The following is a 26,717-nucleotide window of genomic DNA, read 5'->3' on the forward strand; positions in this document are numbered from 1 at the left end:
TTCTCTGTGGCCTTTAACGCTCCCCGAGCTTGGTGGCCGACGTTTCGTGACCCAACTGGGTAAGCTCCTCAGCGCTAGCGGGGAGTGGGGGTTTGCGGAGGGGAGGAGAAGGAGGAAGAGGAGGAGAGGAGAGGAGAGGAGGAGAGGAGGAGGAGGTGGTGGACAACTGCTGTGGGGTCCTTGGTGCTCTCTGAGCTTGGCGGTTTTCCAGCAGACGTTTCATGGCCCAGCTAGGTAACATCATTGGTGCTAGAAGGGAGGAGGAGGAGGAGGAGGAATAATAATAATAAGACTGTGGGGTCCTTGGTGCTCTCTGAGCTTGGTGGGTTTCCAGCAGATGTTCTGTGGCCCAACTAGGCGATCTCATCAGTGCTAGAAGGGAGTAGAGTGTGCGGAGGGGAGGAAGAAGAGGAGAACGGTGGGATTCCTGGTGTTGTCTGAGCAGGCCTTTCATGATCCATCTTGGTAACATCATTAGTTCTAGAAAGGAGGAGGAGGAGGACTGTGGGGTCCTTGGTGCTCTCTGAGCTGGGTGGTTTTCTTGCAGACGTCTCACGACCCAACTAGGCAGTGTCATCAGTGCTACAAGGGAGTATGGAAGGAGGAGGAGGAGGAGGACTGTGGGGTCCTTGGTGCTCTCTGAGCTGGGTGGTTTTCTTGCAGACGTCTCACGACCCAACTAGGCAGCGTCATCAGTGCTACAAGGGAGTATGGGAGGAGGAGGAGGACTGTGGGGTCCTTGGTGCTCTCTGAGCTGGGTGGTTTTCTTGCAGACGTCTCACGACCCAACTAGGGAACATCGTCAGTGCGAGCATACCTCCTAGAGATTGACATGTTTGCTTGTCTCTCCCCGCTGCTAATCAAGGTCGCCGCCAGTCCAGGAGGCAGCTTCGGAATGAGAAGGACAAACCTCTCCCCCCGCTTCTGGCCCGAGTGGGTGGGAACATCGAGGTGAGATTCCAGCTCTCTGGGGATGCAGTGGGAATGGTGGGGGGGAGAGGGAGGGAGAGAGAGAGAGAGAGGGAGAGAGTAGGAAAGGGAGATAGAAAGAATAAGGGGGGGAGAGAGAGAAAGAAGGAGAAAGAGGGAGAGGGAGAGAGAGAAAGAGACAGGGAGAGAGAAAGAGGGAGAGAGGGACACTGCCAGTGACGGTAAAAATGGTCTAGTTGCCAAGTACCCAAGCTCAGGGGTGTGTGTGTGTGTGTGTCCCTCCCACCCTCTCTTTCTCTCCGTCTTCCTCCCTCTTTCCCTCCCTCTCCCTCCCTCCCACTTTCTCCTTCTCTCCGTTTTCTTCCCTCTTTCTCTCCCTCTTTCTCCCTCCCTCCCTCTCTCTCTCTTCCCCTCCCTCCCCCTCCCTCTCTCTCTCCCTCTCCCTACCTCCTTCCCTGTACCTCTCTCCCTCTCTCTCCCTCCTTCTTCTCCCTCCTCTCTCTCCCTCTCTCTCCCTGTCCCTCTCTCTCTCCCTCTTTCTCTCCCTCCTTCTTCTCCTCTCTCCCTTCCTCTCTCTCCCTCCCTGTCTCTCTGTCTCTCTCTCTCCCTCCTTCTTCTCCCTCCTCTCTCTCCCTCCCTCCCTCTCCCTCTCTCTCTCCCTCCTTCTTTTCCTCTCTCCCTTCCTCTCCCTCCCATCCTCTCTCCCTCTCTCCCTCCTTCTTCTCCCTCCTCTCTCTCCCTCCCTCCCTGTCCCTCTCTCTCTCCCTCTTTCTCTCCCTCCTCTCTTCCCTCCTCTCTCTCCTCTAAGTCATGGCGCTCTCTCTCAAAGAGTAGCGTATCTCTCCCCTCCTTCTTTTCCTCTCTCCCTTGTCCCTCCCATCCTCTCTCCCTCTCTCCCTCCTTCTTCTCCCTCCTCTCTCTCCCTCCCTCCCTGTCCCTCTCTCTCTCCCTCTTTCTCTCCCTCCTTCTTCTCCTCTCTCCCTTCCTCTCTCTCCCTCCCTGTCTCTCTGTCTCTCTCTCTCCCTCCTTCTTCTCCCTCCTCTCTCTCCCTCTCCCTCCCTGTCCCTCTCTCTCTCCCTCCTTCTTTTCCTCTCTCCCTTCCTCTCCCTCCCATCCTCTCTCCCTCCTTCTTCTCCCTCCTCTCTCTCCTCCCTCCCTGTCCTCTCTCTCCCTCCCTCCCTGTCCCTCTCTCTCTCCCTCTTTCTCTCCCTCCTTCTCCTCTCTCCCTTCCTCTCTCTCCCTCCCTGTCTCTCTGTCTCTCTCTCTCCCTCCTTCTTCTCCCTCCTCTCTCTCCCTCCCTCTCCCTCTCTCTCTCCCTCCTTCTTTTCCTCTCTCCCTTCCTCTCCACTCCATCCTCTCCTCCTCTCTCCCCCCTTTCTTCTTCTCCCATCCTCTCTCTCTACCCTCCCTCCCGCCCTCTCTCTCTCCCTCTTTCTCTCCCTCCTTCTTCGCCTCTCTCCCCTTCCCTCTCTCCCTCCCTGTCTCTCTGTCCTCGCTCTCTCCCTCCTTTCTTCATTCTCCCTCCTCTCTCTCCTCTCCCCTCCCTGTCCTCTCTCTCACATCCCTCCTTCTTTTCCTCTCTTCCGCTTCCTCTCCCTCCCATCCTCTCTCGCCTCCTTCTTCTCCCGCCTCTCTCTCCCTCCCTCCCTGTCCCTCTCTCCCTCCTCCCTGTCCCTCTGCTCTCTCCCCTTTCTCTCCTCCTTCTCCTCTCTCCCTATCCTCGCTCTCCCTCCCTGTCTCTCTGTCTCTCTCTCTCCCTCCTTCTTCTCCCTCCTCTCTCTCCTCCCTCCCCTCTCTCCCTCTTCTTTTCCTCTCTCACCTTCCTCTGACCCTCCCATCCTCTCTCCCTCATCTCCCTCCTTCTTCTCCCTACTCTCTCCTCCCTCCATCCCTGTCCCTCTCTCCTTCTCCTCTTTTCTCTCCCTCCTTCTTCTCCTCTCAATATCCCCTTCCTCTCTCTCTCCTCCCTGTCTCTCTGTCTCTCTCTCTCCCTCCTTCTTCTCCCTCCTCTCTCTCCCTCCCTCTCGCCTCTCTTCTATCCCCGCCTTCTTTTCCTCTCTCCCTTCCTTCCCGCCCATCCTCTCTCCCTCTCTCCCTCCTTCTTCTCCCTCCTCTCTCTCCCTCCCTCCCTGTCCCTCTCTCTCTCCCTCTTTTCTCTCCGCCTTCTTCTCTCTCTCTCCCTTCTCTCTCTCTCCCTCCCTGCTCTCTGTCTCCTCTCTCCCTCCTTCTTCTCTCACCTCCTCTCTCTCCCTCTCCCTCCTGTCCCTCTCATCATCTCACTCCTTCTTTTCCTCTCTCCCTTCCCTCCCTCCATCCTCTCATCCTCCTTCTTCTCCCTCCTCTCTCGTCCCTCCCTCCCTGTCCCTCTCTCTCACCGCTTTCTCTCCCTCCTTCTTCTCCTCTCTCCCTTCCTCTCTCTCCCTCCCTGGTCTCTCTGCTCTCTCTCTCCCTCCTTCTCTCCCTCCTCTCTCTCCCTCTCTCTCCCTGTCCCTCTCTCTCTCCCTCTTTCTCTCCCTCCTTCTTCTCCTCTCTCCCTTCCTCTCTCTCCCTCCCTGTCTCTCTGTCTCTCTCTCTCCCTCCTTCTTCTCCCTCCTCTCTCTCCCTCCCTCCCTCTCCCTCTCTCTCTCCCTCCTTCTTTTCCTCTCTCCCTTCCTCTCCCTCCCATCCTCTCTCCCTCTCTCCCTCCTTCTTCTCCCTCCTCTCTCTCCCTCCCTCCCTGTCCCTCTCTCTCTCCCTCTTTCTCTCCCTCCTTCTTCTCCTCTCCCTTCCTCTCTCTCCCTCCCTGTCTCTCTCTCTCCCTCCTTCTTCTCCCTCCTCTCTCTCCCTCCCTCTCCCTCTCTCTCTCCCTCCTTCTTTTCCTCTCTCCCTTCCTCTCTCTCCCATCCTCTCTCCCTCTCTCCCTCCTTCTTCTCCCTCCTCTCTCTCCCTCCCTCCCTGTCCCTCTCTCTCTCCCTCTTTCTCTCCCTCCTTCTTCTCCTCTCTCCCTTCCTCTCTCTCCCTCCCTGTCTCTCTGTCTCTCTCTCTCCCTCCTTCTTCTCCCTCCTCTCTCTCCCTCTCCCTCCCTGTCCCTCTCTCTCTCCCTCCTTCTTTTCCTCTCTCCCTTCCTCTCCCTCCCATCCTCTCTCCCTCCTTCTTCTCCCTCCTCTCCCTCCCTCCCTGTCCCTCTCTCTCTCCCTCTTTCTCTCCCTCCTTCTTCTCCTCTCTCCCTTCCTCTCTCTCCCTCCCTGTCTCTCTGTCTCTCTCTCTCCCTCCTTCTTCTCCCTCCTCTCTCTCCTCTCCCTCTCCCTCTCTCTCTCCCTCCTTCTTTTCCTCTCTCCCTTCCTCTCCCTCCCATCCTCTCTCCCTCTCTCCCTCCTTCTTCTCCCTCCTCTCTCTCCCTCCCTCTCTCTCTCCCTCTTTCTCTCCCTCCTTCTTCTCCTCTCTCCCTTCCTCTCTCTCCCTCCCTGTCTCTCTGTCTCTCTCTCTCCCTCCTCTTCTCCCTCCTCTCTCTCCCTCCCTCCCTCTCCCTCTCTCTCTCCCTCCTTCTTTTCCTCTCTCCCTTCCTCTCCCTCCCATCCTCTCTCCCTCTCTCCCTCCTTCTTCTCCCTCCTCTCTCTCCCTCCCTCCCTGTCCCTCTCTCTCTCCCTCTTTCTCTCCCTCCTTCTTCTCCTCTCCCTTCCTCTCTCTCCCTCCCTGTCTCTCTCTCTCCCTCCTTCTTCTCCCTCCTCTCTCTCCCTCCCTCTCCCTCTCTCTCTCCCTCCTTCTTTTCCTCTCTCCCTTCCTCTCTCTCCCATCCTCTCTCCCTCTCTCCCTCCTTCTTCTCCCTCCTCTCTCTCCCTCCCTCCCTGTCCCTCTCTCTCTCCCTCTTTCTCTCCCTCCTTCTTCTCCTCTCTCCCTTCCTCTCTCTCCCTCCCTGTCTCTCTGTCTCTCTCTCTCCCTCCTTCTTCTCCCTCCTCTCTCTCCCTCTCCCTCCCTGTCCCTCTCTCTCTCCCTCCTTCTTTTCCTCTCTCCCTTCCTCTCCCTCCCATCCTCTCTCCCTCCTTCTTCTCCCTCCTCTCCCTCCCTCCCTGTCCCTCTCTCTCTCCCTCTTTCTCTCCCTCCTTCTTCTCCTCTCTCCCTTCCTCTCTCTCCCTCCCTGTCTCTCTGTCTCTCTCTCTCCCTCCTTCTTCTCCCTCCTCTCTCTCCCTCCCTCTCCCTCTCTCTCTCCCTCCTTCTTTTCCTCTCTCCCTTCCTCTCCCTCCCATCCTCTCTCCCTCTCTCCCTCCTTCTTCTCCCTCCTCTCTCTCCCTCCCTCCCTGTCCCTCTCTCTCTCCCTCCTTCTTTTCCTCTCTCCCTTCCTCTCCCTCCCATCCTCTCTCCCTCTCTCCCTCCTTCTTCTCCCTCCTCTCTCTCTCCCCCTCCCTCCCTCCCTGTCCCTTTCTCTCTCCCTCCTTCTTCTCCTCTCCCTCCCTCCCTGTCTCTCTCTCTCTTTCTCCCTCCCTCCCTCCCTCCCCCCCCTCTCTCTGTGTCTGTGTGTAACTATCTGAACTTCGAGTCTCGGGTATAAGAGACCCGGGTAGGTCTGTGAGAACTTTGTTCCTAGGCGAGCGGTCGTCGTAACTCACGGACGCCCTGCGCCGCATCGAGGGGCTGCAGTGGCGTGGGTGTGTTGTGGGTCTGACCTTGTCCCGTGTGCTGCCTCTCCCCAGGTGCTGGGCTTCAACACCCGCCAGCGCAAGGCCTTCCTGAACGCCGTCATGCGCTGGGGGATGCCTCCCCAGGACGCCTTCACCTCCCAGTGGCTGGTTCGCGACTTGAGGGGCAAGACGGAGAAGGAGTTCAAGTAGGTTCCCCTCCTTTGGGATTCACCGGGGGGGGGGAGAGGGGGGGAAAACAATGCAAGCCACAGAACTTGCCATTTTTTTTTAAACTTATTCAAAAGAAATCTAAAAGATGAGTCCTCCTTCAGTTTGTTGTTGTTAATTGCGAAGTCGTGTCCGACCCATCGCGACCCCATGGACAACGTTCCTCCAGGTCTTCCTGTCCTCTACCATCTTCTGGAGTCCATTTAAGTTCACATCTACTGCTTCAGGGACTCCATCCAGCCATCTCATTCTCTGTCGTCCCCTTCTCCTCTTGCCCTCCATCTTTCCCAGCATTAGGCCCTTCTCCAGTGAGTCCTTCCTTCTCATTAGGTGGCCAAAGTATTTGAGTTTCAACTTCAGGATCTGGCCTTCTAAAGAGCAGTCAGAGTTGATCTCCTGTAGGACTGACCGGTTTGATCGCCTTGCAGTCCAGGGGACTCGCAGGAGTCTTCTCCAGCACCAGAGTTCAAAGGCCTCCATTCTTTGGCGCTCAGCCTTTCTTATGGTCCAGCTTTCACAGCCATACATTGCAACTGGGAAAATCATGGCCTGGACTATACGCAGTTTTGTTGGCAGGGTGATGTCTCTGCTTTTTAGAATGCTGTCTAGATTTGCCATAGCTTTCCTCCCCAGGAGCAAGCGTCTTTTAATTTCTTGGCTGCAATCCCCATCTGAGGTGATCTCTGAGCCCAGAAAAATAAAATCTATCACTACCTCCATTTCTTCCCCATCTATTTGCCAGGAATTGAGAGGGCCGGATGCCATGATTTTGGTTTTCTTAATGTTGAGTTTCAAGCCAACTTTTGCACTCTCCTACTTCACCCGCATCAAGAGGCTCTTTAGTTCCTCTTCACTTTCTGCCATTAACCTTCAGTTTATAGCTGGGGAAAAAATTGGGGCAAGAATACATCGTTTTGAGGGTCTCCCTCACTCCCCGCACGAATCCATGCTCGGATTTAAACCTTCCCAATACTTTGGCCCCCTAATGAGAAGGAAGGACTCACTGGAGAAGGGCCTAATGCTGGGAAAGATGGAGGGCAAGAGAAGAAGGGGACGACAGAGAAGGAGGTGGCTGGAGGGAGTCCCTGAAGCAGTAGGGGTGAACTTAAATGGACTCCAGAAGATGGTAGAGGACAGGAAGGCCTGGAGGAACGTGGTCCGTGGGGTCGTGATGGGTCGGACACGACTTCGCAATTAACAACAACGACAACAGTAAGCAGCAGCCCCGCCAGTCTGTCCCATTTTTTTGGAAAGGTTTCTGAGGTTCAGCAAAAAAAAAAAAATATCTACTTTCTCATTGTTTAAAACCCACGGCTCTTTTGCTCTGGACAGTTCAGCCCTGCGAAGGGTGGAGGGTCGATCGCCGAGTTTGCAGGCTGCTTTCCAAACATTTTGTTTCCAGGCTAGGCTACGTCTTCAGTGGAGTATGGGGGATGTCGGTGTCAGGGGGGGGAGAGGGGGGTTATTCTGTTTATAAGGGCTTCAGGTGTGGGTGTGTCGAGTGAGGGTCTTGTGATGGGTCTCGGGGAGGTTGCTGTTAGTTGTCTGCACCCCCAGATACTTAATACTGTTGACCACCCCCATAGTGGCATCTTTGATACTGCGTGGCTTATGATTGTTCCTTCTCCAAGCAGTCCTGTCTTCTCCCTTGGTGGCCAAAGTAAATAATAATAATAACAACAACAACAAATTTTTTTGCTATTAGTCAATTGCATGGCTCAGCTTGGAAACCTCTCCCTTTCCCCTCAGCGTGGCTGGCTCAGGAATTCTGGGAGTTGAAGTCCACGAGTCATAAAAGAGCCGAGGCGGCCTACCCCTGGCCTAGGCTCTCCTGCTCGAGCGGGGGGCTGGACTGGATGACCTCCAAGGTCCCCTTCCAGCCTTCCGTTCTGATGAAAAGACGCCACCCAGCAAATTCACCCTGGTCCTTGGCACTTGCACATCTGGCTGTGCGGTGTGTGGAAAGGCTATTATTTATTCTTTGGTGGGCTGTACAAACTCTTGGAAGGGTCTCGATCCCATCCGCAAGAGGTCTCTTAGGAAGGCAGAGGGCGGCCTCCCCTTAACAGACCACCCAGCCTCCTGATGGTTCCTCCAGAGGTTCCAGGGAGGAAGGAAGCCTCTGATGTTGCCCCAGGTCAGAGGCGGGACTCCTTCCTTTGTGATCGCCTGCAGGCCTCTTCTCCTCCTCCTCCTCCGTCTTTGAGGCTCGCGGCAGCTGCTGCTCATCCGGAGGTCCAAAAAACATCCTCAGTGGAGTCTTTTTCTTTCTTTCTTTCTTTCTTTCTTTCTTTCTTTCTTTCTTTCTTTCTTTCTTTCTTTTTATCTATCTATCTATCTATCTATCTACCTACCTACCTACCTACCTACCTACCTACCTACCTACCTACCTCTCTGCCTGTCTACTTGTCTCTCTTTCTCTGTGTATCATTTATCTATCTATCCATCCATCCATCCATCCATCCATCATCTATCTGTCATTTATCTATATCAATGTATGTGTCTCTCTCAGTGTCTTTCTCTCTTTCTCTCTCTCTATCTATCTATCTATCTATCTATCTATCTATCTATCTATCTCAATGTCTGTCTGGCTTTCTCTCTTTCTTTCTCTCTATATATATCTATCAATCTCTCTGTCTATCTATCTATCTATCTATCTATCTATCTATCTATCTATCTATCTATCTAATCCATCCATCCATCCATCTACCTCTCATCTATGTCATCTATCTATCTATCTATCTATCTATCTATCTATCTATCTATCTATCTATCTAATCCATCCATCCACCCATCCATCTACCTCTCATCTATGTCTGTCTGTCTGTCTATCTATCTATCTATCTATCTATCTATCTATCTATCTATCTATCTATCTATCTATCTATCTATGAAGCTGCGTGAGCTGTGATTGACGGGCTGGGCCTTTGTGTCCTTCCCCCCCCCTTTTCCAACTTGGCTTTTCTTCTAAAGAGGATTCTTGCTTACTGTTGTTGCTCCCCACGGGCTTCCTGTTTCTGATTCAAGCGCCCCCCCCTCTTCCCTCATAACAAGATGACAGATTTTTTGCCTCTGGCTGCTCCATCTTCCTTTTGAAGGGGGCGTTTGTGGCAGGTGTGTGTGTGTGTGTGTGTGTGTGTGTGTGTGTGTGATTTCCCTGAAAATAACACAAACGACAAAGGACAGATTGAAAAAAGCTGGCTTTAATGTCTAAGGTAGGACTAGAATTCCCAGTCTCCTGGTCTTCGTGTCAGAAGCGTTGGCCCAAAGCCACCCAGCCGGCTTTCATGGCTAAGGCGGGACTAGAATTCCCAGTCTCCTGGTCTTCGTGTCAGAAGCGTTGGCCCAAAGCCTACCCAGCCGGCTTTCATGGCTATGGTGGGACTAGAATTCCCAGTCTCCTGGTCTTCGTGTCAGAAGCGTTGGCCCAAAGCCTACCCAGCCGGCTTTCATGGCTAAGGCGGGACTAGAACTCCCAGTCTCCTGGTCTCCGTGTCAGAAGCATTGGAGCAAAGTCACCCAGCCAGCTTTCATGGCTAAGATGGGACTAGCATTCCCAGTCTCCTGGTCTTCATGTCAGAAGCGTTGGCCCAAAGCCTACCCAGCCGGCTTTCATGGCTAAGGCGGAACTAGAACTCCCAGTCTCCGGCTTTCTAGACCAAACGAGAGCAAAGCAGGCGCTTTGTTTGCCAAATGATGATGGTTCTTACTCATCTGACATCCTCTCCAAGCACGCTGCTGTCTGTGTTTTCCTGGAGAGCGGCGTGAAGGCATGACCGCCTCTCCCTCAAGCAGACACAGAGCGAGGCGAGGCTGTGGCCAGGCGCATTGGTGAGTCTAAGGCCTGACTTCTGCCAAGCTGGCCCACAGCTACAGGTCCCGCTGCGCCCGGGATGATGATGCATGAAGAGAATCTGATGGCAAACTGGTCGAGTATTTGTTCTAGGCATCCCTAGGGTCTCCACTCCCTGTTCCTAGGACACGCTCTCTCAGCCTTAGCAACCGTAGGATGGGTGGACTTCAACTCCCAGAATTCCCCAGCCATTGTGGCAGCCTTAAGATGGGTGGACTTCAACTCCCAGAATTCCCCAGCCATTGTGGCGACCATACGATAGGTAGACTTCAACTCCCAGAATTCCCCAGCCATTGTGGCAGCCTTAAGATGGGTAGACTTCAACTCCCAGAATTCCCCAGCCATTGTGGCAGCCTTAAGATGGGTGGACCAACTCCCAGAATTCCCCAGCCAGCCAGCATTCCCCTGGCAGCTTACAGTTGCCATGAAGCCGGCTGAGGAATTCTGGGAGTTGAAGTCCACAAGTCATCAAAGGGTCCTAGTTCCCTCATGCTGGCTGAGGAATTTTAGGAGTTGAAGTCCACAAGTCAAAAAAATCATAGTTCCCTCATGCTGGCTGAGGAATTCTTGGAGTTGAAGTCCACAAGTCATAAAAAGATCATATTTCCCTCACGCTGGCTGAGGAATTCTGGGAGTTGAAGTCCACAAGTCATAAAAGGGTCCTAGTACCCTCACACTGGCTGAGGAATTCTGGGAGTTGAAGTCCGCATGTCCTAAAACGGTCATATTTCCCTCACGCTGGCTGAGGAATTCTGGGAGTTGAAGTCCACAGGTCATCAAAGGGTGATAGTTCCCTCACGCTGGCTGAGGAATTCTGGGAGTTGAAGTCCACAAGTCATCAAGGGGTCATAGTTCCCTCACGCTGGCTGAGGAATTCTGGGAGTTGCTCTGAGTATAAATGGGTCACAGACGGACGTTTGGACTTCATGTCTTCTCCAGGGCCTACGTTTCTCTCTTCATGAGGCACCTGTGCGAACCGGGGGCGGACGGCTCGGAGACCTTTGCCGACGGGGTGCCGAGGGAGGGTCTCTCCCGACAGCAAGTCCTGACACGGATAGGAGTCATGTCTCTGGTTAAAAAAAAGGTACGGGGCTGTGGGGCAGCAAAGGCGGATGGGTCAGGAGGATGCACCCATCATCCACTGCCCTTCCAAGTACTTGGCACTGGTGTGAGGAAGGCTTCCTTCTCCAAGGGAAAATGGAGGACATGTTGGTTTAAACCAGGAGACAGTGAATTCTAGTTTAAACTAGAATTCACTGTCTCCTAGTGATTGGCTTTAAAGTACCCAGCTGGCTTTCGTGCTTAAAACGGGACTAGAACTCACTGTCTCCCGGTAACTGGCCCAAACTCCCTATTTGGCTTTCCTGGCTAAAGGGGAACTAGAATTCACCGTCTCCTGGTGGCAGGCTTTAAGTTACCCAGCTGCCTTTCATGCTTAAGGCGGGACTAGAACTCACCGTCTCCTGGTAACTGGTCCAAACCCATCTTTCTGGCTTTCATGGCTAAAGTGGAACTAGAATTCACCGTCTCCTGGTGATTGGCTTTAAAGTACCCAGCTGGCTTTCATGCTTAAGGCGGGACTAGAACTCACCGTCTCCTGATAACTGGCCCAAACTCACCTATCTCTCTTTCATGGCTAAAGTGGAACTAGAATTCACCGTCTCCTGGTGATGGGCCCAAAGTTACCCAGCTGGCTTTCACGCTTAAGGCGAGACTAGAACTCACCGTCTCCTAGTTTCTAGGCCAGCACTTTTAACCATTGCACCAGAATAATCTCTAGTTTTTGCTTCTTGTTTTTGTGCGTTCTATAAAATTCCAGCCAAGAATTTGCCAGGCTAGACGCTTCTCTGCTTCTGTGGAAGGGTTTCATTTTTGTAAAATTGCTCACGGGGGGCATGGGTGTGTGTGTCTGTGTGTGTGTATCTGTGTGCTTTTGCGTGATAGGTACAAGAGTTTGAACACATCAACGGCCGCTGGAGCATGCCCGAGCTGATTTCCGATCCCAGCGCTGACTCCAAAAAGTCCTCCCGGGCTTCGTCCCCCACCGTCAAGACCTCCACCACCACCCCGGACCCCAGCTGCACCAATACGCCTTGCACCTCCAAGCCAGGTAGGCGCCCAGCGGAGCTGGAGCCGGGATCGGTCAAAAGGGAGGGGGGGTGACCCGAACCCCGAATCCCTTCCCCTAACGCAGTGGTTCTCAACCTTTTTAATGCCGCGACCCCCAACCGGTCGTAAGTCGAGGACTACTCAACGGGTGCAGCACCGTTTGCAGACTGGGGCTTTTGGCGGGCTCAGCAGGGCAGAGACAGCCTGGACAATTCCTATTGGCTTTGGAAAGCCAATCGAATTAGACTCTATTCAAGAGAGTCTGTTCTATTGGCTTTCAAAAGCCAATAGAATAAAAGGGAGGAGCACAGCTAAGGAAAAGGGGGGGGGGAAATGGCGGACTGCGTTGTTTGGCGACCCCCGTGAAATGGTCGTTCAACCCCAAATAGGGTCCCGAACCACAGGGTGAGAACCACTGCCCTAACGGCTTTGGAATCCACCCCCCGAGCCCCATGGAAGGCGGGCGAAACGGACAACGCCAAATTCCTCTTGATAATTTTACCGCCGCCTTTTCAAGAGGCTAGTCCCTGTTGCCTAGTGTATTGGAGTCAGTGGCTCTGCAGCAGTGGCCAAAATGGTGGAAACCTTTTGGGAAAAAGTGTACAGTAGACATGCCACCTTTGGTTTAAGTTTCCACCCATTTTTCTTCTAATTTCTTTATAACTGCAGCCATGTTCACTTAATAAATACTATTTTACATGGTTTTCTGGGCGACCAGTCAACTCTTTGCAACGTTAATATAATTTTATGACGTTTTACAAGCTCACTAAACGAAAGAACACAAAAAAAAAACCCCAACCAACTTGATAGCGATCACATCACACACTGACAAATGTCCTCCTCTCGGCTTCAGCACATGAGATCAATTCCTGGATCTTATTGTGATCTGGTTGGCTCATGGCCAAAACAAGAGGACACCCGATTGGCTCGCTAAACACTCATGCTCATTGGCTATCATCGGATGAAGGGAAGCTACCTGAGATCAACCTAAGCACATTGTGCTTCCTTTTTTTTTTTGGCTATTTCATAGAATACAGTATAGATAATTGAACAGACTTTGTTGCATTACGTTCTTCATTAAATGATCTTTCCAGTGATAATATAATTTTATGGTACTACTCTAAAAAATAAAAAGTGGTGTTATTAGCCATTAAACCTCCAAAATACACTTTTCCCAAAAGGTTTCCACAATTTGGGCCACTACTGTAAATGAGCCCATCCCCGTGCGAAGAAATTAGAATTAGGCCGGGGTGTGGGTGTGTTTCAGGCTGGATCCCTAATTAAGTGAAGCCGTGAATTAGGGATTCTGGTCATTAAGCCATCATCCCAGGCTTAATGACCAGAACTGAGCTGGTTGCTAAGCGAGACAAATGGCTTTTGCCCTGTTTTACGGCCTTAACCGGCAGTTCAGGGAATCGCGGCGGCCGCTAAGCGAGTCACGGGGTTGTGAAGGGACTCTGGCTTCCCCCATTGACTCAAGGGGATGAGATGACCGTGGGACCCAGCAACGGTCCTAAATACAAGCCAGGGGATCGACCCAGATTGGATCCTATGACGTTACCCTGAGACGGGGGTATTCATTTGCATTCGTCCTTGAGTCCTCCTTCCATCCTCGGGACGGTTGTGCGTCGGGATGACGGATCAAATGTATTGTGCCCTCCGTTCCTTCAGCTACTCCGGCCCCCAGCGACAAAGGAGACGGGGTCCTCTCGGCCGACAAGGAAGATCTGGAGACCCGGGAGGAGAAGTTGGAGAAGGAAGCCAAGGGCAGCGAGAAAATGGAGACCGAGGTTTGCATTCGACTTTCCCTAGACTGGACAAACCCAATTCCCGCCGCCGTTCTTTGTGCGACCGAATTGGAGGCGGTGTGGAGGCTCCAAGGGCGGTGGGGGAAAACTAATAATAATAATTGTTCCCGGGGTCTTTTTCTGCCCCTGCGACCTGCCTACCTGGGTGAGGGGGGGGTCTTTCGCTGATGGGAGCTGCCTTTGAGTTCCTCTGCCTTGCATTTTCCCAGCCGTCCGCGCCCGAACAGCCCCTTTCTGCCACCTTCGCAGGGGATAAAATGGAGACGGAGTCTTCGAAAAAGACGCAGGACGAGGGGCCGACGGGGGTCAGGGAGAAGGAGTCCGAAGCCGAAGCCGCGGTCAAAGAAGAGAAGGAGAAATTGGGTGAGGGTTGATCGGGGGTCTTGTCGTGTCCTGCTTCCGACAGATGAAACGCTTCAAAACAACTTCGAGGCATTGTCTACCTTAAAGAATCTTTATTTTGAGTAGCGTGACATCGGCACGGGCATAGGCCAAGCCAAAATCTGAATTCCCCTCCCCTGAGCAAACAGTATCAAACACAGTACCCTCCTCCAATTAACAGTCATAAATCACATTCTCCAACTAGCTTGAAATGCAGGCTTCCCCTCCAGTTCTCCAGCCCCGCCAATCCTTATCATCTCTTATTTCAAAAAACTTAGTTACAGTATTGTTATTCTCGCTAAACTCTCAGGCACATTCCTCCTCCTCCCCCCCCCCCCAGTATCCTCTAAGTCTTTCTAAGAGTAAAACACAAGAAGGTTGTCAAAGGAAGAACATCCAATGTTAGAAGCGTTGACAGGTCGTGTTTCAGCTTTTTTTTAAAATTTTTTTTTGTTGTTGCCATTTTTATTTTATTCAGAAGATTGAAAGTGTAAAACCCGAAAGAAAAAATAGTAATAGTAATAATAATAATTAATAATAATAATAAAGTTGGAAGGGACCTTGGAGGTCATCTAATCCAACCCCCTACTCAGGCAGGAAACCCTATACCATTTCAGACAAATGGCTGTCCAGTCTCTTCTTAAAAACTTCCAGTGTTGGAACATTTACTGCTTCTGGAGGCAAGGAGTTCCACTGGTTAATCATTCTCACTGTCAGGAAGTTTCTCCTTAGTTCTAGGTTGCTTTTCTCCTTGATGAGTTTCCATCCGTTGCTTCTTGTCCTGCCTTCAGGGGCTTTGGAGAATAGCTTGACTCCCTCTTCTTTGGGGCAGCCCCTGAGATACTGGAACACGGCTATCATGTCCCCCCTCGTCCTTCTCTTTGTTAAACTACATATCCCCAATTCCAGCAATCATTCCTCGTATGTTTTAGCCTCCAGTCCCCTGATCCTCTTTGTTGCTCTTCTCTGCCCTCTTTCTAGAGTCTCAGCATCTTTTTTACATCGCGGTGACCAAAACTGGATGCCGTATTCCAAGTGTGGCCTTACCAAGGCCTTGTAAAGTGGTATTAACACTTCACATGATCTTGATTCTCTCCCTCTGTTCATGCAGCCCAGCACTGTTTTGGCCTTTTTGGCAGCTGCAGCACACGGCTGGCTCCTATTTAAGGGATGGTCCACTAGTGAAACAGAGACCAAACAAGACAAAAAAAAAAAAAAAAAACATTTTAAGTAAACGTTTTAAAATAATAAAAAGGTGTTAGAAAATACACAGTCGGGGACACACACACACACACACACACACACCAGACATTGACGCCTCTGGCCATGTTCGTGCATGGAAAAATCACCCGTGGCCTTTTTGCAAAGTGGGTCTTTTCCCTTCCCTTCCCACATATTCCTCCTCTCTTCCCAGATGCTGATTTGGAGAAGCTGGTGGCCGAGGAAAAATTCACGGAAAGCGATGACAGCAAGGAAAAGATGGAGGGAGAAACGCAGGATCCCAAGAAAGGTAAGGCCTGCGGGAAGCAGGATTGACAGGTGTGTGCTTGCCAGGAATTCTTGCCGGGGCAGGATTTGCACCAAGGGCCATAGTAGCTTAGGGCAGTGGTTCTCAACTTTTTTAATGCTGTGACCCCCCAACCGGTCGTAAGTCGAGGACTACTCAACTGGTCGTAAGTCGAGGACTACTCAACTGGTGCAGCACCGTTTGCAGAATGGGACTTTTGGCGGGCTCAGCAGGGCAGAGACAGCCTGGACAATTCCTATTGGCTTTTGAAAGCCAATAGAATTAAGACTCTATTCAAGAGAGTCTATTCTATTGGCTTTCAAAAGCCAATAGAATAAAAGGAAGTAGCACAGCTAAGGAAAAGGGGGGAAAAAATGGCGGACTGCGTTGTTTGGCGACCCCCGTGAAATGGTCGTTCGACCCCAAATGGGGTCCCGACCCACAGGTTGAGAACCACTGGGTTAGAGTGAGCCACCTTGCATCCTGGCTAGAAAGAGGTGGTGAGAACAGCTGTTTAGGTCAGAAATGTCCAACCGTGGCCACGTTGAAGGCTTGTGGACTTCAGCTCCCAGCATTCGTCAGCCAGCTGTTTTTTACACTTTGCTGAAGTCAAGATGTATTGTGTCGGCCACATTCCCACCGTCTATTGAGAAAATTACCGCGTCAAAATTGCAATAAAGTAGACTAGCCACCTTTGTTCTTGTCCTAGCCATGCTGAATTCTGGGAAACCCTTGCTGGCTGGGGAATGCTGGGAGTTGAAGTCCACAGGTCTTAAAGTGGCCAAGGTTGGACACCCCTGCTCTAGATCGTTAGCTTTGATTGCTCTGGGCTGCTGGGATACCCCAACGCTGGGCTGGGGGTTAGTAAAAGCTCTTTTGATAGGACAAGAGAAGCGATCGTGCCAGCCAGCCCGCCTTTCCCCCCCCCTTGCCATTGGCTGGCTCCTGCGGGGGGGGGGGATTCCATGCAGTCTACCCTCCAGACCACACATATCCCGGGGACCGGATGCAGCCCGCGAAGTGGTTTCATGTGGCCTGCAAAGCCCTCGCTGCTTTGGCCCTGGCCCAGGCCAGCCGGCCGGGAGCCAATGTACAATTTTGTGGTGGCCATCTTGGCACCTGCCCGGTGGACCATGCCTTGGCACTTGCCCCAGTCCCACCCCCTTCTGCCAGAGACCCTCAGATCTGTCCCACTCCTGCCCAGGCCCCCACAGGCCCCCTTGACACGAACAGTGTAGAACTGGCCACACCCACCCAGTAGGCCACACCCACCCAGTAAGCTGCACCCACTCTGGCCACACCCACGCCCCCCCCCCAGGGCAACCGCAATGCTGATGCGGCCCTCAGTGAAATGTGAGTTTGACACCCCTGCATTAGATCTATCCAGTGTACAGAAAAAAGTTGTTGAAAGCTGTAACAAAAATTGAGTTGGACACCCCTGCTCCAGACCGACCTACAAATTGTGGGGTGTGTGCGAACTGAGTAGCCTTTGACCTGGTGGCTTCTCAGCCAGGTATCCCAGCTGACCAAAAGCGAGAAGGGAGGGGTGGAAAAACGGATCTGGTCCAAATCCCCCTTTTTCTTGACTGCCAAGGAGACGTCAAATTGGAGCGGGAGACGGCCAAAGAGTCCAGAACTGGCAATCTCAGAGACGAGAACCGGAATAACGGGAAGAGGGAAGAGAGGATGGAGAAACCTCGGTTTATGTTCAACATCGCGGACGGTGGCTTCACGGGTAAGAGACTGCCTCCGTGGTGAAGATCTGGGGGGGGGGGTTTCTGTGGGTTGTTTTTTTTTTTTTTTTTTGCTTCTTCTGTTGTTTCCATCACTTTGCTACTCGTTACGTTTAGGCTTCTTTTCGTTCTTTTTCATTCTTCGTTCTTCTCATTCCCCCCCCCCCCCGTTTTTATTGCTATAAGCAGCCCTAGAGCACAGCTCCGCAGCGAGATGAGTGGCTGATACATTTAACAAATCAATCACTAAATAAGAATGGAGTGGAATGGAATGGAATGGAATGGAATAGAATAGAATAGAATAGAATAGAATAGAATAGAATAGAATAGAATAGAATAGAATAGAATAGATATTGGAATGAATGGAATGGAATGGGATAGGATAGGATAGGATAGGATAGGATAGGATAGGATAGGATAGGATAGGATAATATAATAGATATGGAATGAATAGAATAGAATAGAATAGAATAGAATAGAATAGAATAGAATAGAATAGAATAGAATAGAATAGAATAGAATAGAATAGAATAGAATAGAATAGAATAGAATAGAATAGAATAGAATAGAATAGAATATGGAATAGAATAGAATAGAATAGAAATAGAATAGAATAGAATATGGAATATAATAGAATAGAATAGAATAGAATAGAATAGAATAGAATAGAATATAGAATAGAATAGAATAGTGAATAGAATAGAATAGAATAGAAAAAAGAATAGAATAGAATAGAATAGAATAGAATAGAATAGAATAGAATAGAATAGAATAGGAATAGAATAGAATAGAATAGAATAGAATATAGAATAGGAATAGAATAGAATAGAATAGAATAGAATAGGAATAAGAATAGAATAGAATAGAATAGAATAGAATAGAATAGAATAGAATAGAATAGAATAGAATAGAATAGAATAGAATAGAATAGAATAGAATAGAATAGAAAATAGAATAGAATAGAATAGAATAGAATAGAATAGAATAGAATAGAATAGAATAGAATAGAGTAGAAAGAATGGAATGGAATAGAATAGAATAGAATAGAAAATATGGAATGGAATAGAATAGAATAGAATAGAATAGAATAGAATAGAATAGAATAGAAAATATGGAATGGAATAAAATAGAATAGAATAGAATAGAAAATATGGAATGGAATAGAATGGAATGGAATGGAATAGAATAGAATAGAAAATATGGAATGGAATGGAATGGAATGGACTAGAATAGAATAGAAAATATGGAATGGAATAGAATGGAATGGAATGGAATAGAATAGAATAGAAAATATGGAATGGAATAGAATAGAATAGAATAGAATAGAATAGAATAGAATAGAATAGAAAAGAAAAGAAAATATGGAATGGAATGGAATGGAATGGAATAGAATAGAATAGAATAGAAAATATGGAATGGAATGGAATGGAATAGAATAGAAAATATGGAATGGAATAGAATAGAATAGAAAATATGGAATGGAATGGAATAGAATAGAATAGAATAGAAAATATGGAATGGAATAGAATAGAATAGAATAGAATAGAATAGAATAGAAAATATGGAATGGAATGGAATGGAATGGAATAGAATAGAATAGAATGGAAAATATAGGATAGAATAGAATTACAGGATAGGATAGGATAGGATAAGATAGGAGCTGGAAGGGACCTTGGAGGTCTTCTAGTCCAGCCCCCCGCTCAAGCAGGAGAACCTATGCCATCTCAGACAGGTGACTATCTAGCCTCTTCTTAAAAACCTCCAGTGATGGAGCACCGAGGATTTCTGGAGGCAAGCTGTTCCGCTGGTTAATAAATTATTTTCATTTCTCCATTTCTCCTCCAGTCCGCGGAAAAACCTTTCTCCACGGAACTGGTGGTCCCTGGTGCCCAAAAGGCTGGGGACCTCTGCTTTAGGGTTAGGGATTAGTGTTAGGGGGCAAAGCTCCTTTAGCAACTGTCTGGCTTAGCAGCAGAAATTGTGGGGGCAGTAAATGGAAAAACTACCTTAGAAAGCAGGTAAATTCAGTCCTGATTGGGGAGGGGGAATAACACCGATGGTTGGGAATGTAAAACCTTCCGGGGGAGAAACTGAGGATTTATAGCTGGTTTCTCAGACCGACCCAATGGTGACTTTTCTCCTGCTCTCTCTGGCCAGAACTTCATACCCTTTGGCAGAACGAGGAGCGAGCTGCCATCTCCTCCAGCAAGCTGAACGAGATCTGGCATCGCCGACATGACTACTGGCTGCTGGCCGGCATCGTCCTGTATCCTTTAAAATTTGGAAAAGGGGGGTGGGGGGGAGGGGGTGTTGCCCGTGATTTCCGGTGAAGGTGGAGAACAGGACACCCTTTGTGGGGAAGCGAGAGGGGAGAAGGACACCCGTCTTGAGAAAGAGCTGGGCAAGTGGTCGCAGGGGAGGGGGTCCTTGGTGCTCTCTGAGCTGGGTGGGTTTTCTTGCGGACATTTCATGACCTAACCAGGGAACATCCTCAGTCCTAGAAGGGATTGAGATTAAGTAGCACTGAGGATGTTCCCTAGTTGGGTCATAAAACGTCCATAAGAAAACAATCCAGCTCAGAGACATACAGTCCTCCTCCACTGCACAGCCCCCCTCTCCTCCCTTCCAGCACTGATCTTACTTAGTTGGGCCCTGAAACCTACGCAAGAAAATCACCCAGAGTACACCAAGGTTAGGGGGTTAGGGCTAGGGTGAAGGTTAGGTTTAAGGTTTAGGGTTAGGTATAACATTTAAGGGGTAGGGTTAGGTTTAAGATTTAAGGTTAGATTTATGGTTTAAGGGCTAGGGTTAGGGTTAGATTTAAGATTTAGGACAGGGGTCCCCAACCCCTGGTCTGTGGACCGGTACCGGGCTGCAGCACACCAGCGACCGGGTTAGGGGGTTAGGGTTAGGGGGTTAGGTTTAAGGTTTAGGGCACGGGTCCCCAACTCCTGGTCCGTGGACCGGTACCGGGCCACAGCATACCAGCAACCGGGTTAGGGTTAGGGGGTTAGGGTGTTAAGGCGTTAAGTTTAAGGTTTAGGATGGGTCCCCAACCCCTGGTCCATGGACCGGTACCGGGCCGCAGCACACCAGTGACTGGGTTAGGGTAAAGGGGTTAGGGGGTTAGATTTAAGATTTAGGACAGGGGTACCCAAGCCCTGTTCTGTAGACCGGTATCCGGCCGTAGCACACCAGCAACCGGGTTAGGGTTAGGGGGTTAGATTTAAGATTTAGGACGGGTCCCCAACCCCTGGTCTGTGGACTCGTGCCGGGCTGCAGCATACCAGCAACCGGTCTGCACAAACAAGGCAAGCCCCATCCCCGGGATGCAGGCAGCACACAACACCTCACCCCTTCCGGTCCGCGGAAAAAAACCTCTCTCCACGGAACCCGGTGGTCCCTGGTGCCCAAAAGGTTGGGGGCCTCTGCCCTAGAGGGAGTTGGGTGAAGAGGAGGAAGAGGGTTCCCTACTCTGCGCTCCGAGAGGCCGCCCTCCGTGGGGAACTCCTGCCCGCAACTGTGGACGCCCCTTAACCGGCCCACCCCTGCAGGCACGGCTACGCCCGCTGGCAGGACATCCAGAACGACAACCAGTTCGCCATCATCAACGAGCCCTTCAAGAGCGAAGCCAACAAGGGGAACTTCCTGGAGATGAAGAACAAGTTTCTGGCCAGGAGGTTCAAGGTGGGGCGAGGAGAAAGCGAGAGCCCCCCCCCCCGCGGGCTGAGAGACGGGCTGGGCTGGGCTGGGGCTGCGGGGGTGGCTTTGGAATAACGCTAGCTAGGATGTGTTGTTTCTCTGTGGTTAAATGTGTGTGTGCGCGCGCGTGTGGTTATATGCCTAATCTTTTGTTGTGTTTATGCGGTGTATATTGGAAGGGGTGGCCCTTTGAGGGCTGAACGCAACGAGATTTCATTTTAATGTATGCTGATTAGTCTACATTTAAAGTGACAATAAAGTTTATTCTGTTCTGTTCTTGCTCTATTCTTTCTCTATTCTATTCTGTTATTCTATTCTATTCCATTCCATTTTCCTATTCTATTCTATTCTATTCTATTCTATTCTATTGTATTCCTTATTTCTTTTCTATTCTATTCTATTCTATTCTATTCTATTCTATTCTATTCTATTCTATTAATTTCCGTTCCATTCCATTCCATTAATTTTTATTCTATTCTATTAATTTCTATTCTGTTCTGTTCTATTCTATTCTACCCTATTCTTTATTCCTATATTTATTCTATTCCATTCCATTCCATTCCATTCCATTCCATTCTATTAATTTCTATTCTATTCTATTAATTTCTATTCTATTCTATTAATTTCTATTCTGTTCCGTTCCATTCCACTCCATAGTTTCTGTTCTGTTTGAGTGGAAAGCCCCCTTGTGTGGGCGCGCGTTTGGTTATATGCCTAATCTTTTGTTGTGTTTATGCGGTGTATATTGGAGGGGGTGACACCTTGAGAGCTGAATGCAACGAGATTTCATTTTAATGTATACTGATTAGTCTACATTTAAAGTGACAATAAAGTTTATTCTGTTCTGTTCTTGCTCTATTCTTTCTCTATTCTATTCTGTAATTCTATTCTATTCTATTCCATTCCATTCTCTATTCTATTCTATTCTATTCTATTCTATTCCTATTAATTTCCGTTCCATTCCATTCTATTAATTTTTATTCTATTCTATTAATTTCTATTTTGTTCTGTTCTATTCTATTCTACCCTATTCTTTATTCCTATATTTATTCTATTCTATTCTATTCTATTCTATTCCATTCCATTCCATTCCATTAATTTCTATTCTATTAATTTTTATTCTATTCTATTCATTTCTATTCTGTTCTGTTCCATTCCATATGTTCTGTTCTGTTCTGTTGAAGTCCACAAGTCATAAAAGAGTCGGCAAGGTTGCCTACCCCTGCAGTAGCCCAACCGGTGTAAGTCGAGGGGAAAGCCCCCCTTGGCCTTCTCCGGGGTGCCCGCTGCCTTCTGACCGTCTCCCCCGCCTTGTTTCTGCCAGCTGCTGGAGCAGGCCCTGGTGATCGAGGAGCAGCTCCGCCGGGCGGCCTACCTGAACATGACCCAGGACCCCAGCCACCCCGCCATGGCCCTCAACACCCGCTTTGCCGAGGTGGAGTGTCTGGCCGAGAGCCACCAGCACTTGTCTAAGGAGTCCCGGGCCGGCAACAAGCCCGCCAACGCCGTCCTGCACAAGGGTAAGAGGAGGGCGGGGAGGCGGGCGCGACGAGGACAGTCCACGTAACTCTCCCCCTCCCACACACACACACACCTGGCCTCCGTGCGTGGACCCTTCTGTATCCCCCTCCCCGCTCTGAATCCATTAAAGTGCGGTTGTGCTGTGCAAAGCCACTGTGTGTGTGGTTGTCTCCTTGATCCTGCTCTTTGTGTATCTCTGCTTCGGGTCTGTCCGCGGAGTATCCCCCTAGTATCTCTGGAGAAATCGGGGCCCTCCCTTTGGAAGAGATCCTCTGAGTATCTTCGATATCTCTCTTTGAAGGTTTTTCCTCTCCTCCCTCGCTTGCTGAGCGTCCCCCCAGTAACTCTGGAATGAGCATCTCAGGGGGGGGGGGTAGGACCGGGGTCCCCAATTCTCCCCCCCCCCTCTAAGCTATGGCCTGTTGGAAACCAGGCCGCAGGAGAAATGGGCAAGCGCGTGCAAGATGGAAAGGTGGGGGACCGCCTAGGTGGTAAACACGCTTGGTGCCCTCGGTTGAACTTTCAAAGAAAAACAGCCAGAAAATATTCTCGCCTTAGAAACCGCGTGCTTCTGGGATATCTAGCTGGGCGCCCGTCTGGTCTGGTCTGCATCCTTCATCAAGTATTGTGAATGGTCAGGATCCACTGTTGTGCCCATCAAAATGTCACATCTCAGATAGATAGATAGATAGATAGATAGATAGATAGATAGATAGATAGATAGATAGATAGATAGATAGATAGATAGATAGATAGATGATGGAGGGAGAGAGGGGGGGATGGACATACAGATTGGATGGATGGATATGATAGATAGACAGACAGACAGACAGATAGATAGATGATAGAGGGGGGGATGGACAGACAGATTGGATGGATGGATGGATGGATGGATGGATGGATATGATAGATAGATAAATAGATAGATAGATAGATAGATAGATAGATAGATAGATAGATAGATAGATAGATAGATAGATAGATAGATAGATAGATGATGGAGGGAGGGGGGGATGGACAGACAGATTAGATGGATGGATGGATATGATAGATAGATAGATAGATAGATAGATAGATAGATAGATAGATAGATAGATAGATAGATAGATGATGGAGGGAGAGGGGGGATGGACAGACAGATTGGATGGATATGATAGACAGAAAGATAGATAGATGATAGAGGGGGGGTTGGACAGACAGATTGGATGGATGGATGGATATGATAGATAGATAGATAGATAGATAGATAGATAGATAGATAGATAGATAGATAGATAGATAGATAGATGATAAATAGAAGCTAGATGATCGTGACAGATAGATGATAGACAGACAGACATCATTGGCTGCATAATTTTGGTGCGTTCTTGAGTTTCTTTGGTTTGTCTCCTTGCCAACTCCGCTCTGTGTCTTCTCACAAGTATCCCATGAGCATCGCCAGGGTTTATCCTTTGGGCCATTGAGTTCTCTTTGAATAAACAGCCCTGTCACTAACTGAACAGCCCTGTCACTAACTGAACAACTGCAGCGATTCCCTGGCAAGGAAAGGTAGTCAAATGGGGCCAAAGCTCAATTCATGACTGTCTCACTTAGCAAGGGAAATTTGGGGGTCAGTTATGGTCATTAAATGGAGGACTACCTGTATCTCCTGCTTCCTGGCTGTTTTCGGGTGCTCCTTCCGTTGTTGGATGATGGGCTTCTAGGTTCAGCCCCTTCCCCACAGGGGTAGGCCACCTTGGCTCTTTCATGACTCGCGGACTTCAACTCCCAGAATTCCTCAGCCAGCATGGCTCAGCATGGAAACCTCTCCCTTTCCCCTCAGCGTGGCTGGCTCAGGAATTATGGGAGTTGAAGTCCACCAGTCACAAAAGAGCCAAGGTGGCCTAGAACAACTGGCAGGCCCTTAGCTCGCCTGGAAACAGGACTTTCATCACTGGAAGTCTTCAAGAACAGACTGGACAGCCCTTTGTCCGGAATAGAGTAGGGGGTTGGACTAGATGATCTCCAAGGTCCCTTCCAATTTGACAGTTCCCTATCCTACAGAACCAGACTTCCCAACTGAGAACAGTTAACCAGTGGGACAGCTTGCCACCAGAAGTGGTGGGTGCTCCCAAGCTGGAGGTTACTTTACATTGTCCGGAATGGCATACCGTCTCCTGCTTGAGCAGGGGGTTGGGCTAGACGACCTCCCAAGGTCCCTTCCGGCTCCATTCTGATTGAGATTGGGAAGGAAGGCGGTGTCCAGGAAGTGTGTGGCCCGCCAGGGAAGGTCATGGCTAGCGTTGGCCCTGATGGACTTTGCTTTCTCTTCTTTCTCCTTCTTCGTCTTCTTTCCCGGCGGCTGGGCCAGTGCTGAACCAGTTGGAGGAGCTGCTCAGCGACATGAAGGCCGACGTGACGCGCCTGCCGGCTACGCTTTCCCGCATCCCTCCCATCGCTGCCCGGCTCCAGATGTCCGAGCGCAGCATCCTGAGTCGCTTGGCCAGCAAGGGGAACGAAACCCAGAGCGTTCCGGTAAATGCCAGCCTTCTCTCTCTCTCTCTGCCTACCTTCCTACCTGCCTATCTATCTTTCTATCTACCTACCTACCTATCTATCTCTCATCTCTCTGTCTGTCTCTGTGTCTATCTATTCTTCTCTCTCTTTCTCTTTTTCTCTCTCTCTCTCTGCCTACCTTCCTATCTTTCTATCTATCTATCTATCTATCTATCTATCTATCTATCTATCTATCTATCTATCTATCTATCTATCTATCTCTCATCTCTGTCTGTCTGTCCATCTCTCTCTGTGTCTGTCTATCTATTCTCTCTTTCTCTGTCTCTCTATCATCTATCTATCTCTCATCTCTCTCTGTGTGTCTCTGTGTGTGTGTCTCTGTCTATCTATTCTATCTCTCATCTCTCTCTGTGTATGTCTTATTCTTCTATCTCTCTGTGTGTCTATCTATCATTTATCTAGTCCAGTGGTTCTCAACCTTTTTAATGCCGCGACCCCCACCAACCGGTCGTAAGCCGAGGACTACTCAACCGGTCGTAAGTCGAGGACTACTCAACTGGTGCAGCACCGTTTGCAGAATGGGACGTTTGGCGGGCTCAGCAGGGCAGAGACCGCCTGGACAATTCCTATTGGCTTTGGAAAGCCAATAGAATTAGACTCTATTCAAGAGAGCCTCTTCTATTGGCTTTCAAAAGCCAATAGAATAAAAGGGAGGAGCACAGCTAAGGAAAAGGGGGAAAAAATGGCGGACTGCGTTGTTTGGCGACCCCCATGAAATGGTCGTTCGACCCCAAATGGAGTCCCGACCCACAGGTGGAGAACCACTGGTCTATCATCTCTCTCTCTCTCTCTCTGTGTGTGTGTGTCTATCTATCTGTCTACCTACCTATCTCTCATCTCTCTGTGTGTGTCTCTGTCTATCCTTCTATCTCTCTCATCTCTGTCTCGCTCTGTGTGTGTCTCTATCTATTCTTCTCTCATATCTCTCTGTGTGTCTATCATTTATCATCTCTCTCTCTCTGTGTGTCTGTCTCTCTCTCTGTGTGTCTGTCTATCTACCTATACCTACCTATCTCTCATCTCTTTCTGTGTGTCTCTATTCTTCTCTCTCATCTCTATCTATCAATCTCTCATCTCTTTCTGTGCCTGTGTCTATGTCTGTCTGTCTGTCTACCTACCTACCTACCTACCTACCTGTTTCTCTCTCTGTGTGTGTGTGTCTCTCTGTCTGTCTATCTACAAAGTCTCTTTTTCCTGGCTTTTCCCCTGCAGTGCGATTGGAACTTAAGTTTTGTTCGTTTTACTATTTTATTTTACTTTATATTATATTTCACTTTTAATTTATTTGCCACCCAACCCAAGTCCCTTTTTCCTGGCTTTCCCCCCTGTAGTGCGATTGGAACTTAAGTTTTGTTTCGTTTTGCTATTTTATTTTACTTTTAATTTATTTGCCACCTGTCTCGTAACGCAACGCCTCTGGAGGGCTAACTGGTGTCCCTCTCCCTGTCTTTTTCCTTCGGCAGGCCTTCCCTCCTGGACCCTACGCCACCCCACCTAGTTTTGGGGGCTCCTTCGGGGCCACCCCCGGAGGGGGCCTGCCCACCTTGGGGGCCAACTACAGCCAGATGCCAACCGGCTCCTTCATAACAGGTCAGTTGGGGACGAATGCGCAAGGCTTGTGAGTATGACGACACCGTTGCGGTGGTTTGCACAAAAAACCGGACAGTTGGTTTATGAAAAAAAAAAACCCAGAACGTCACCTACAGGAAGGCGGTCCTCGTCTTACGATGACAGCCGAGTCCAAAATTTCCATTGCTAAGTGAGACAGCGGCTGTGAAGTGAATTTTGCCCCAA

At 49.6% G+C, this 26,717-nt stretch overlaps 1 protein-coding gene across 1 annotated transcript in view; it reads left to right on the forward strand.

The window, feature by feature from the left end:
* Positions 1-26,717, forward strand: part of CHD3 (chromodomain helicase DNA binding protein 3) — a 106,843-nt gene that overhangs the window by 78,199 nt on the left and 1,927 nt on the right. Inside the window, 13 exon segments of the mRNA XM_039337967.1 lie at positions 866-951; positions 5,598-5,731; positions 10,546-10,690; positions 11,551-11,716; positions 13,387-13,505; positions 13,733-13,886; positions 15,319-15,414; positions 17,006-17,146; positions 19,302-19,410; positions 20,699-20,831; positions 22,171-22,366; positions 24,718-24,881; positions 26,387-26,513. Of these exon segments, the coding sequence (XP_039193901.1) occupies positions 866-951; positions 5,598-5,731; positions 10,546-10,690; positions 11,551-11,716; positions 13,387-13,505; positions 13,733-13,886; positions 15,319-15,414; positions 17,006-17,146; positions 19,302-19,410; positions 20,699-20,831; positions 22,171-22,366; positions 24,718-24,881; positions 26,387-26,513 (1,770 nt within the window).

This window comes from Crotalus tigris, unplaced genomic scaffold, assembly GCF_016545835.1.
Source record: "Crotalus tigris isolate CLP2741 ecotype Arizona unplaced genomic scaffold, ASM1654583v1 scf7180000017690.20705106771:4171800, whole genome shotgun sequence".
In the NCBI taxonomy this organism is placed as follows: domain Eukaryota; kingdom Metazoa; phylum Chordata; class Lepidosauria; order Squamata; family Viperidae; genus Crotalus; species Crotalus tigris.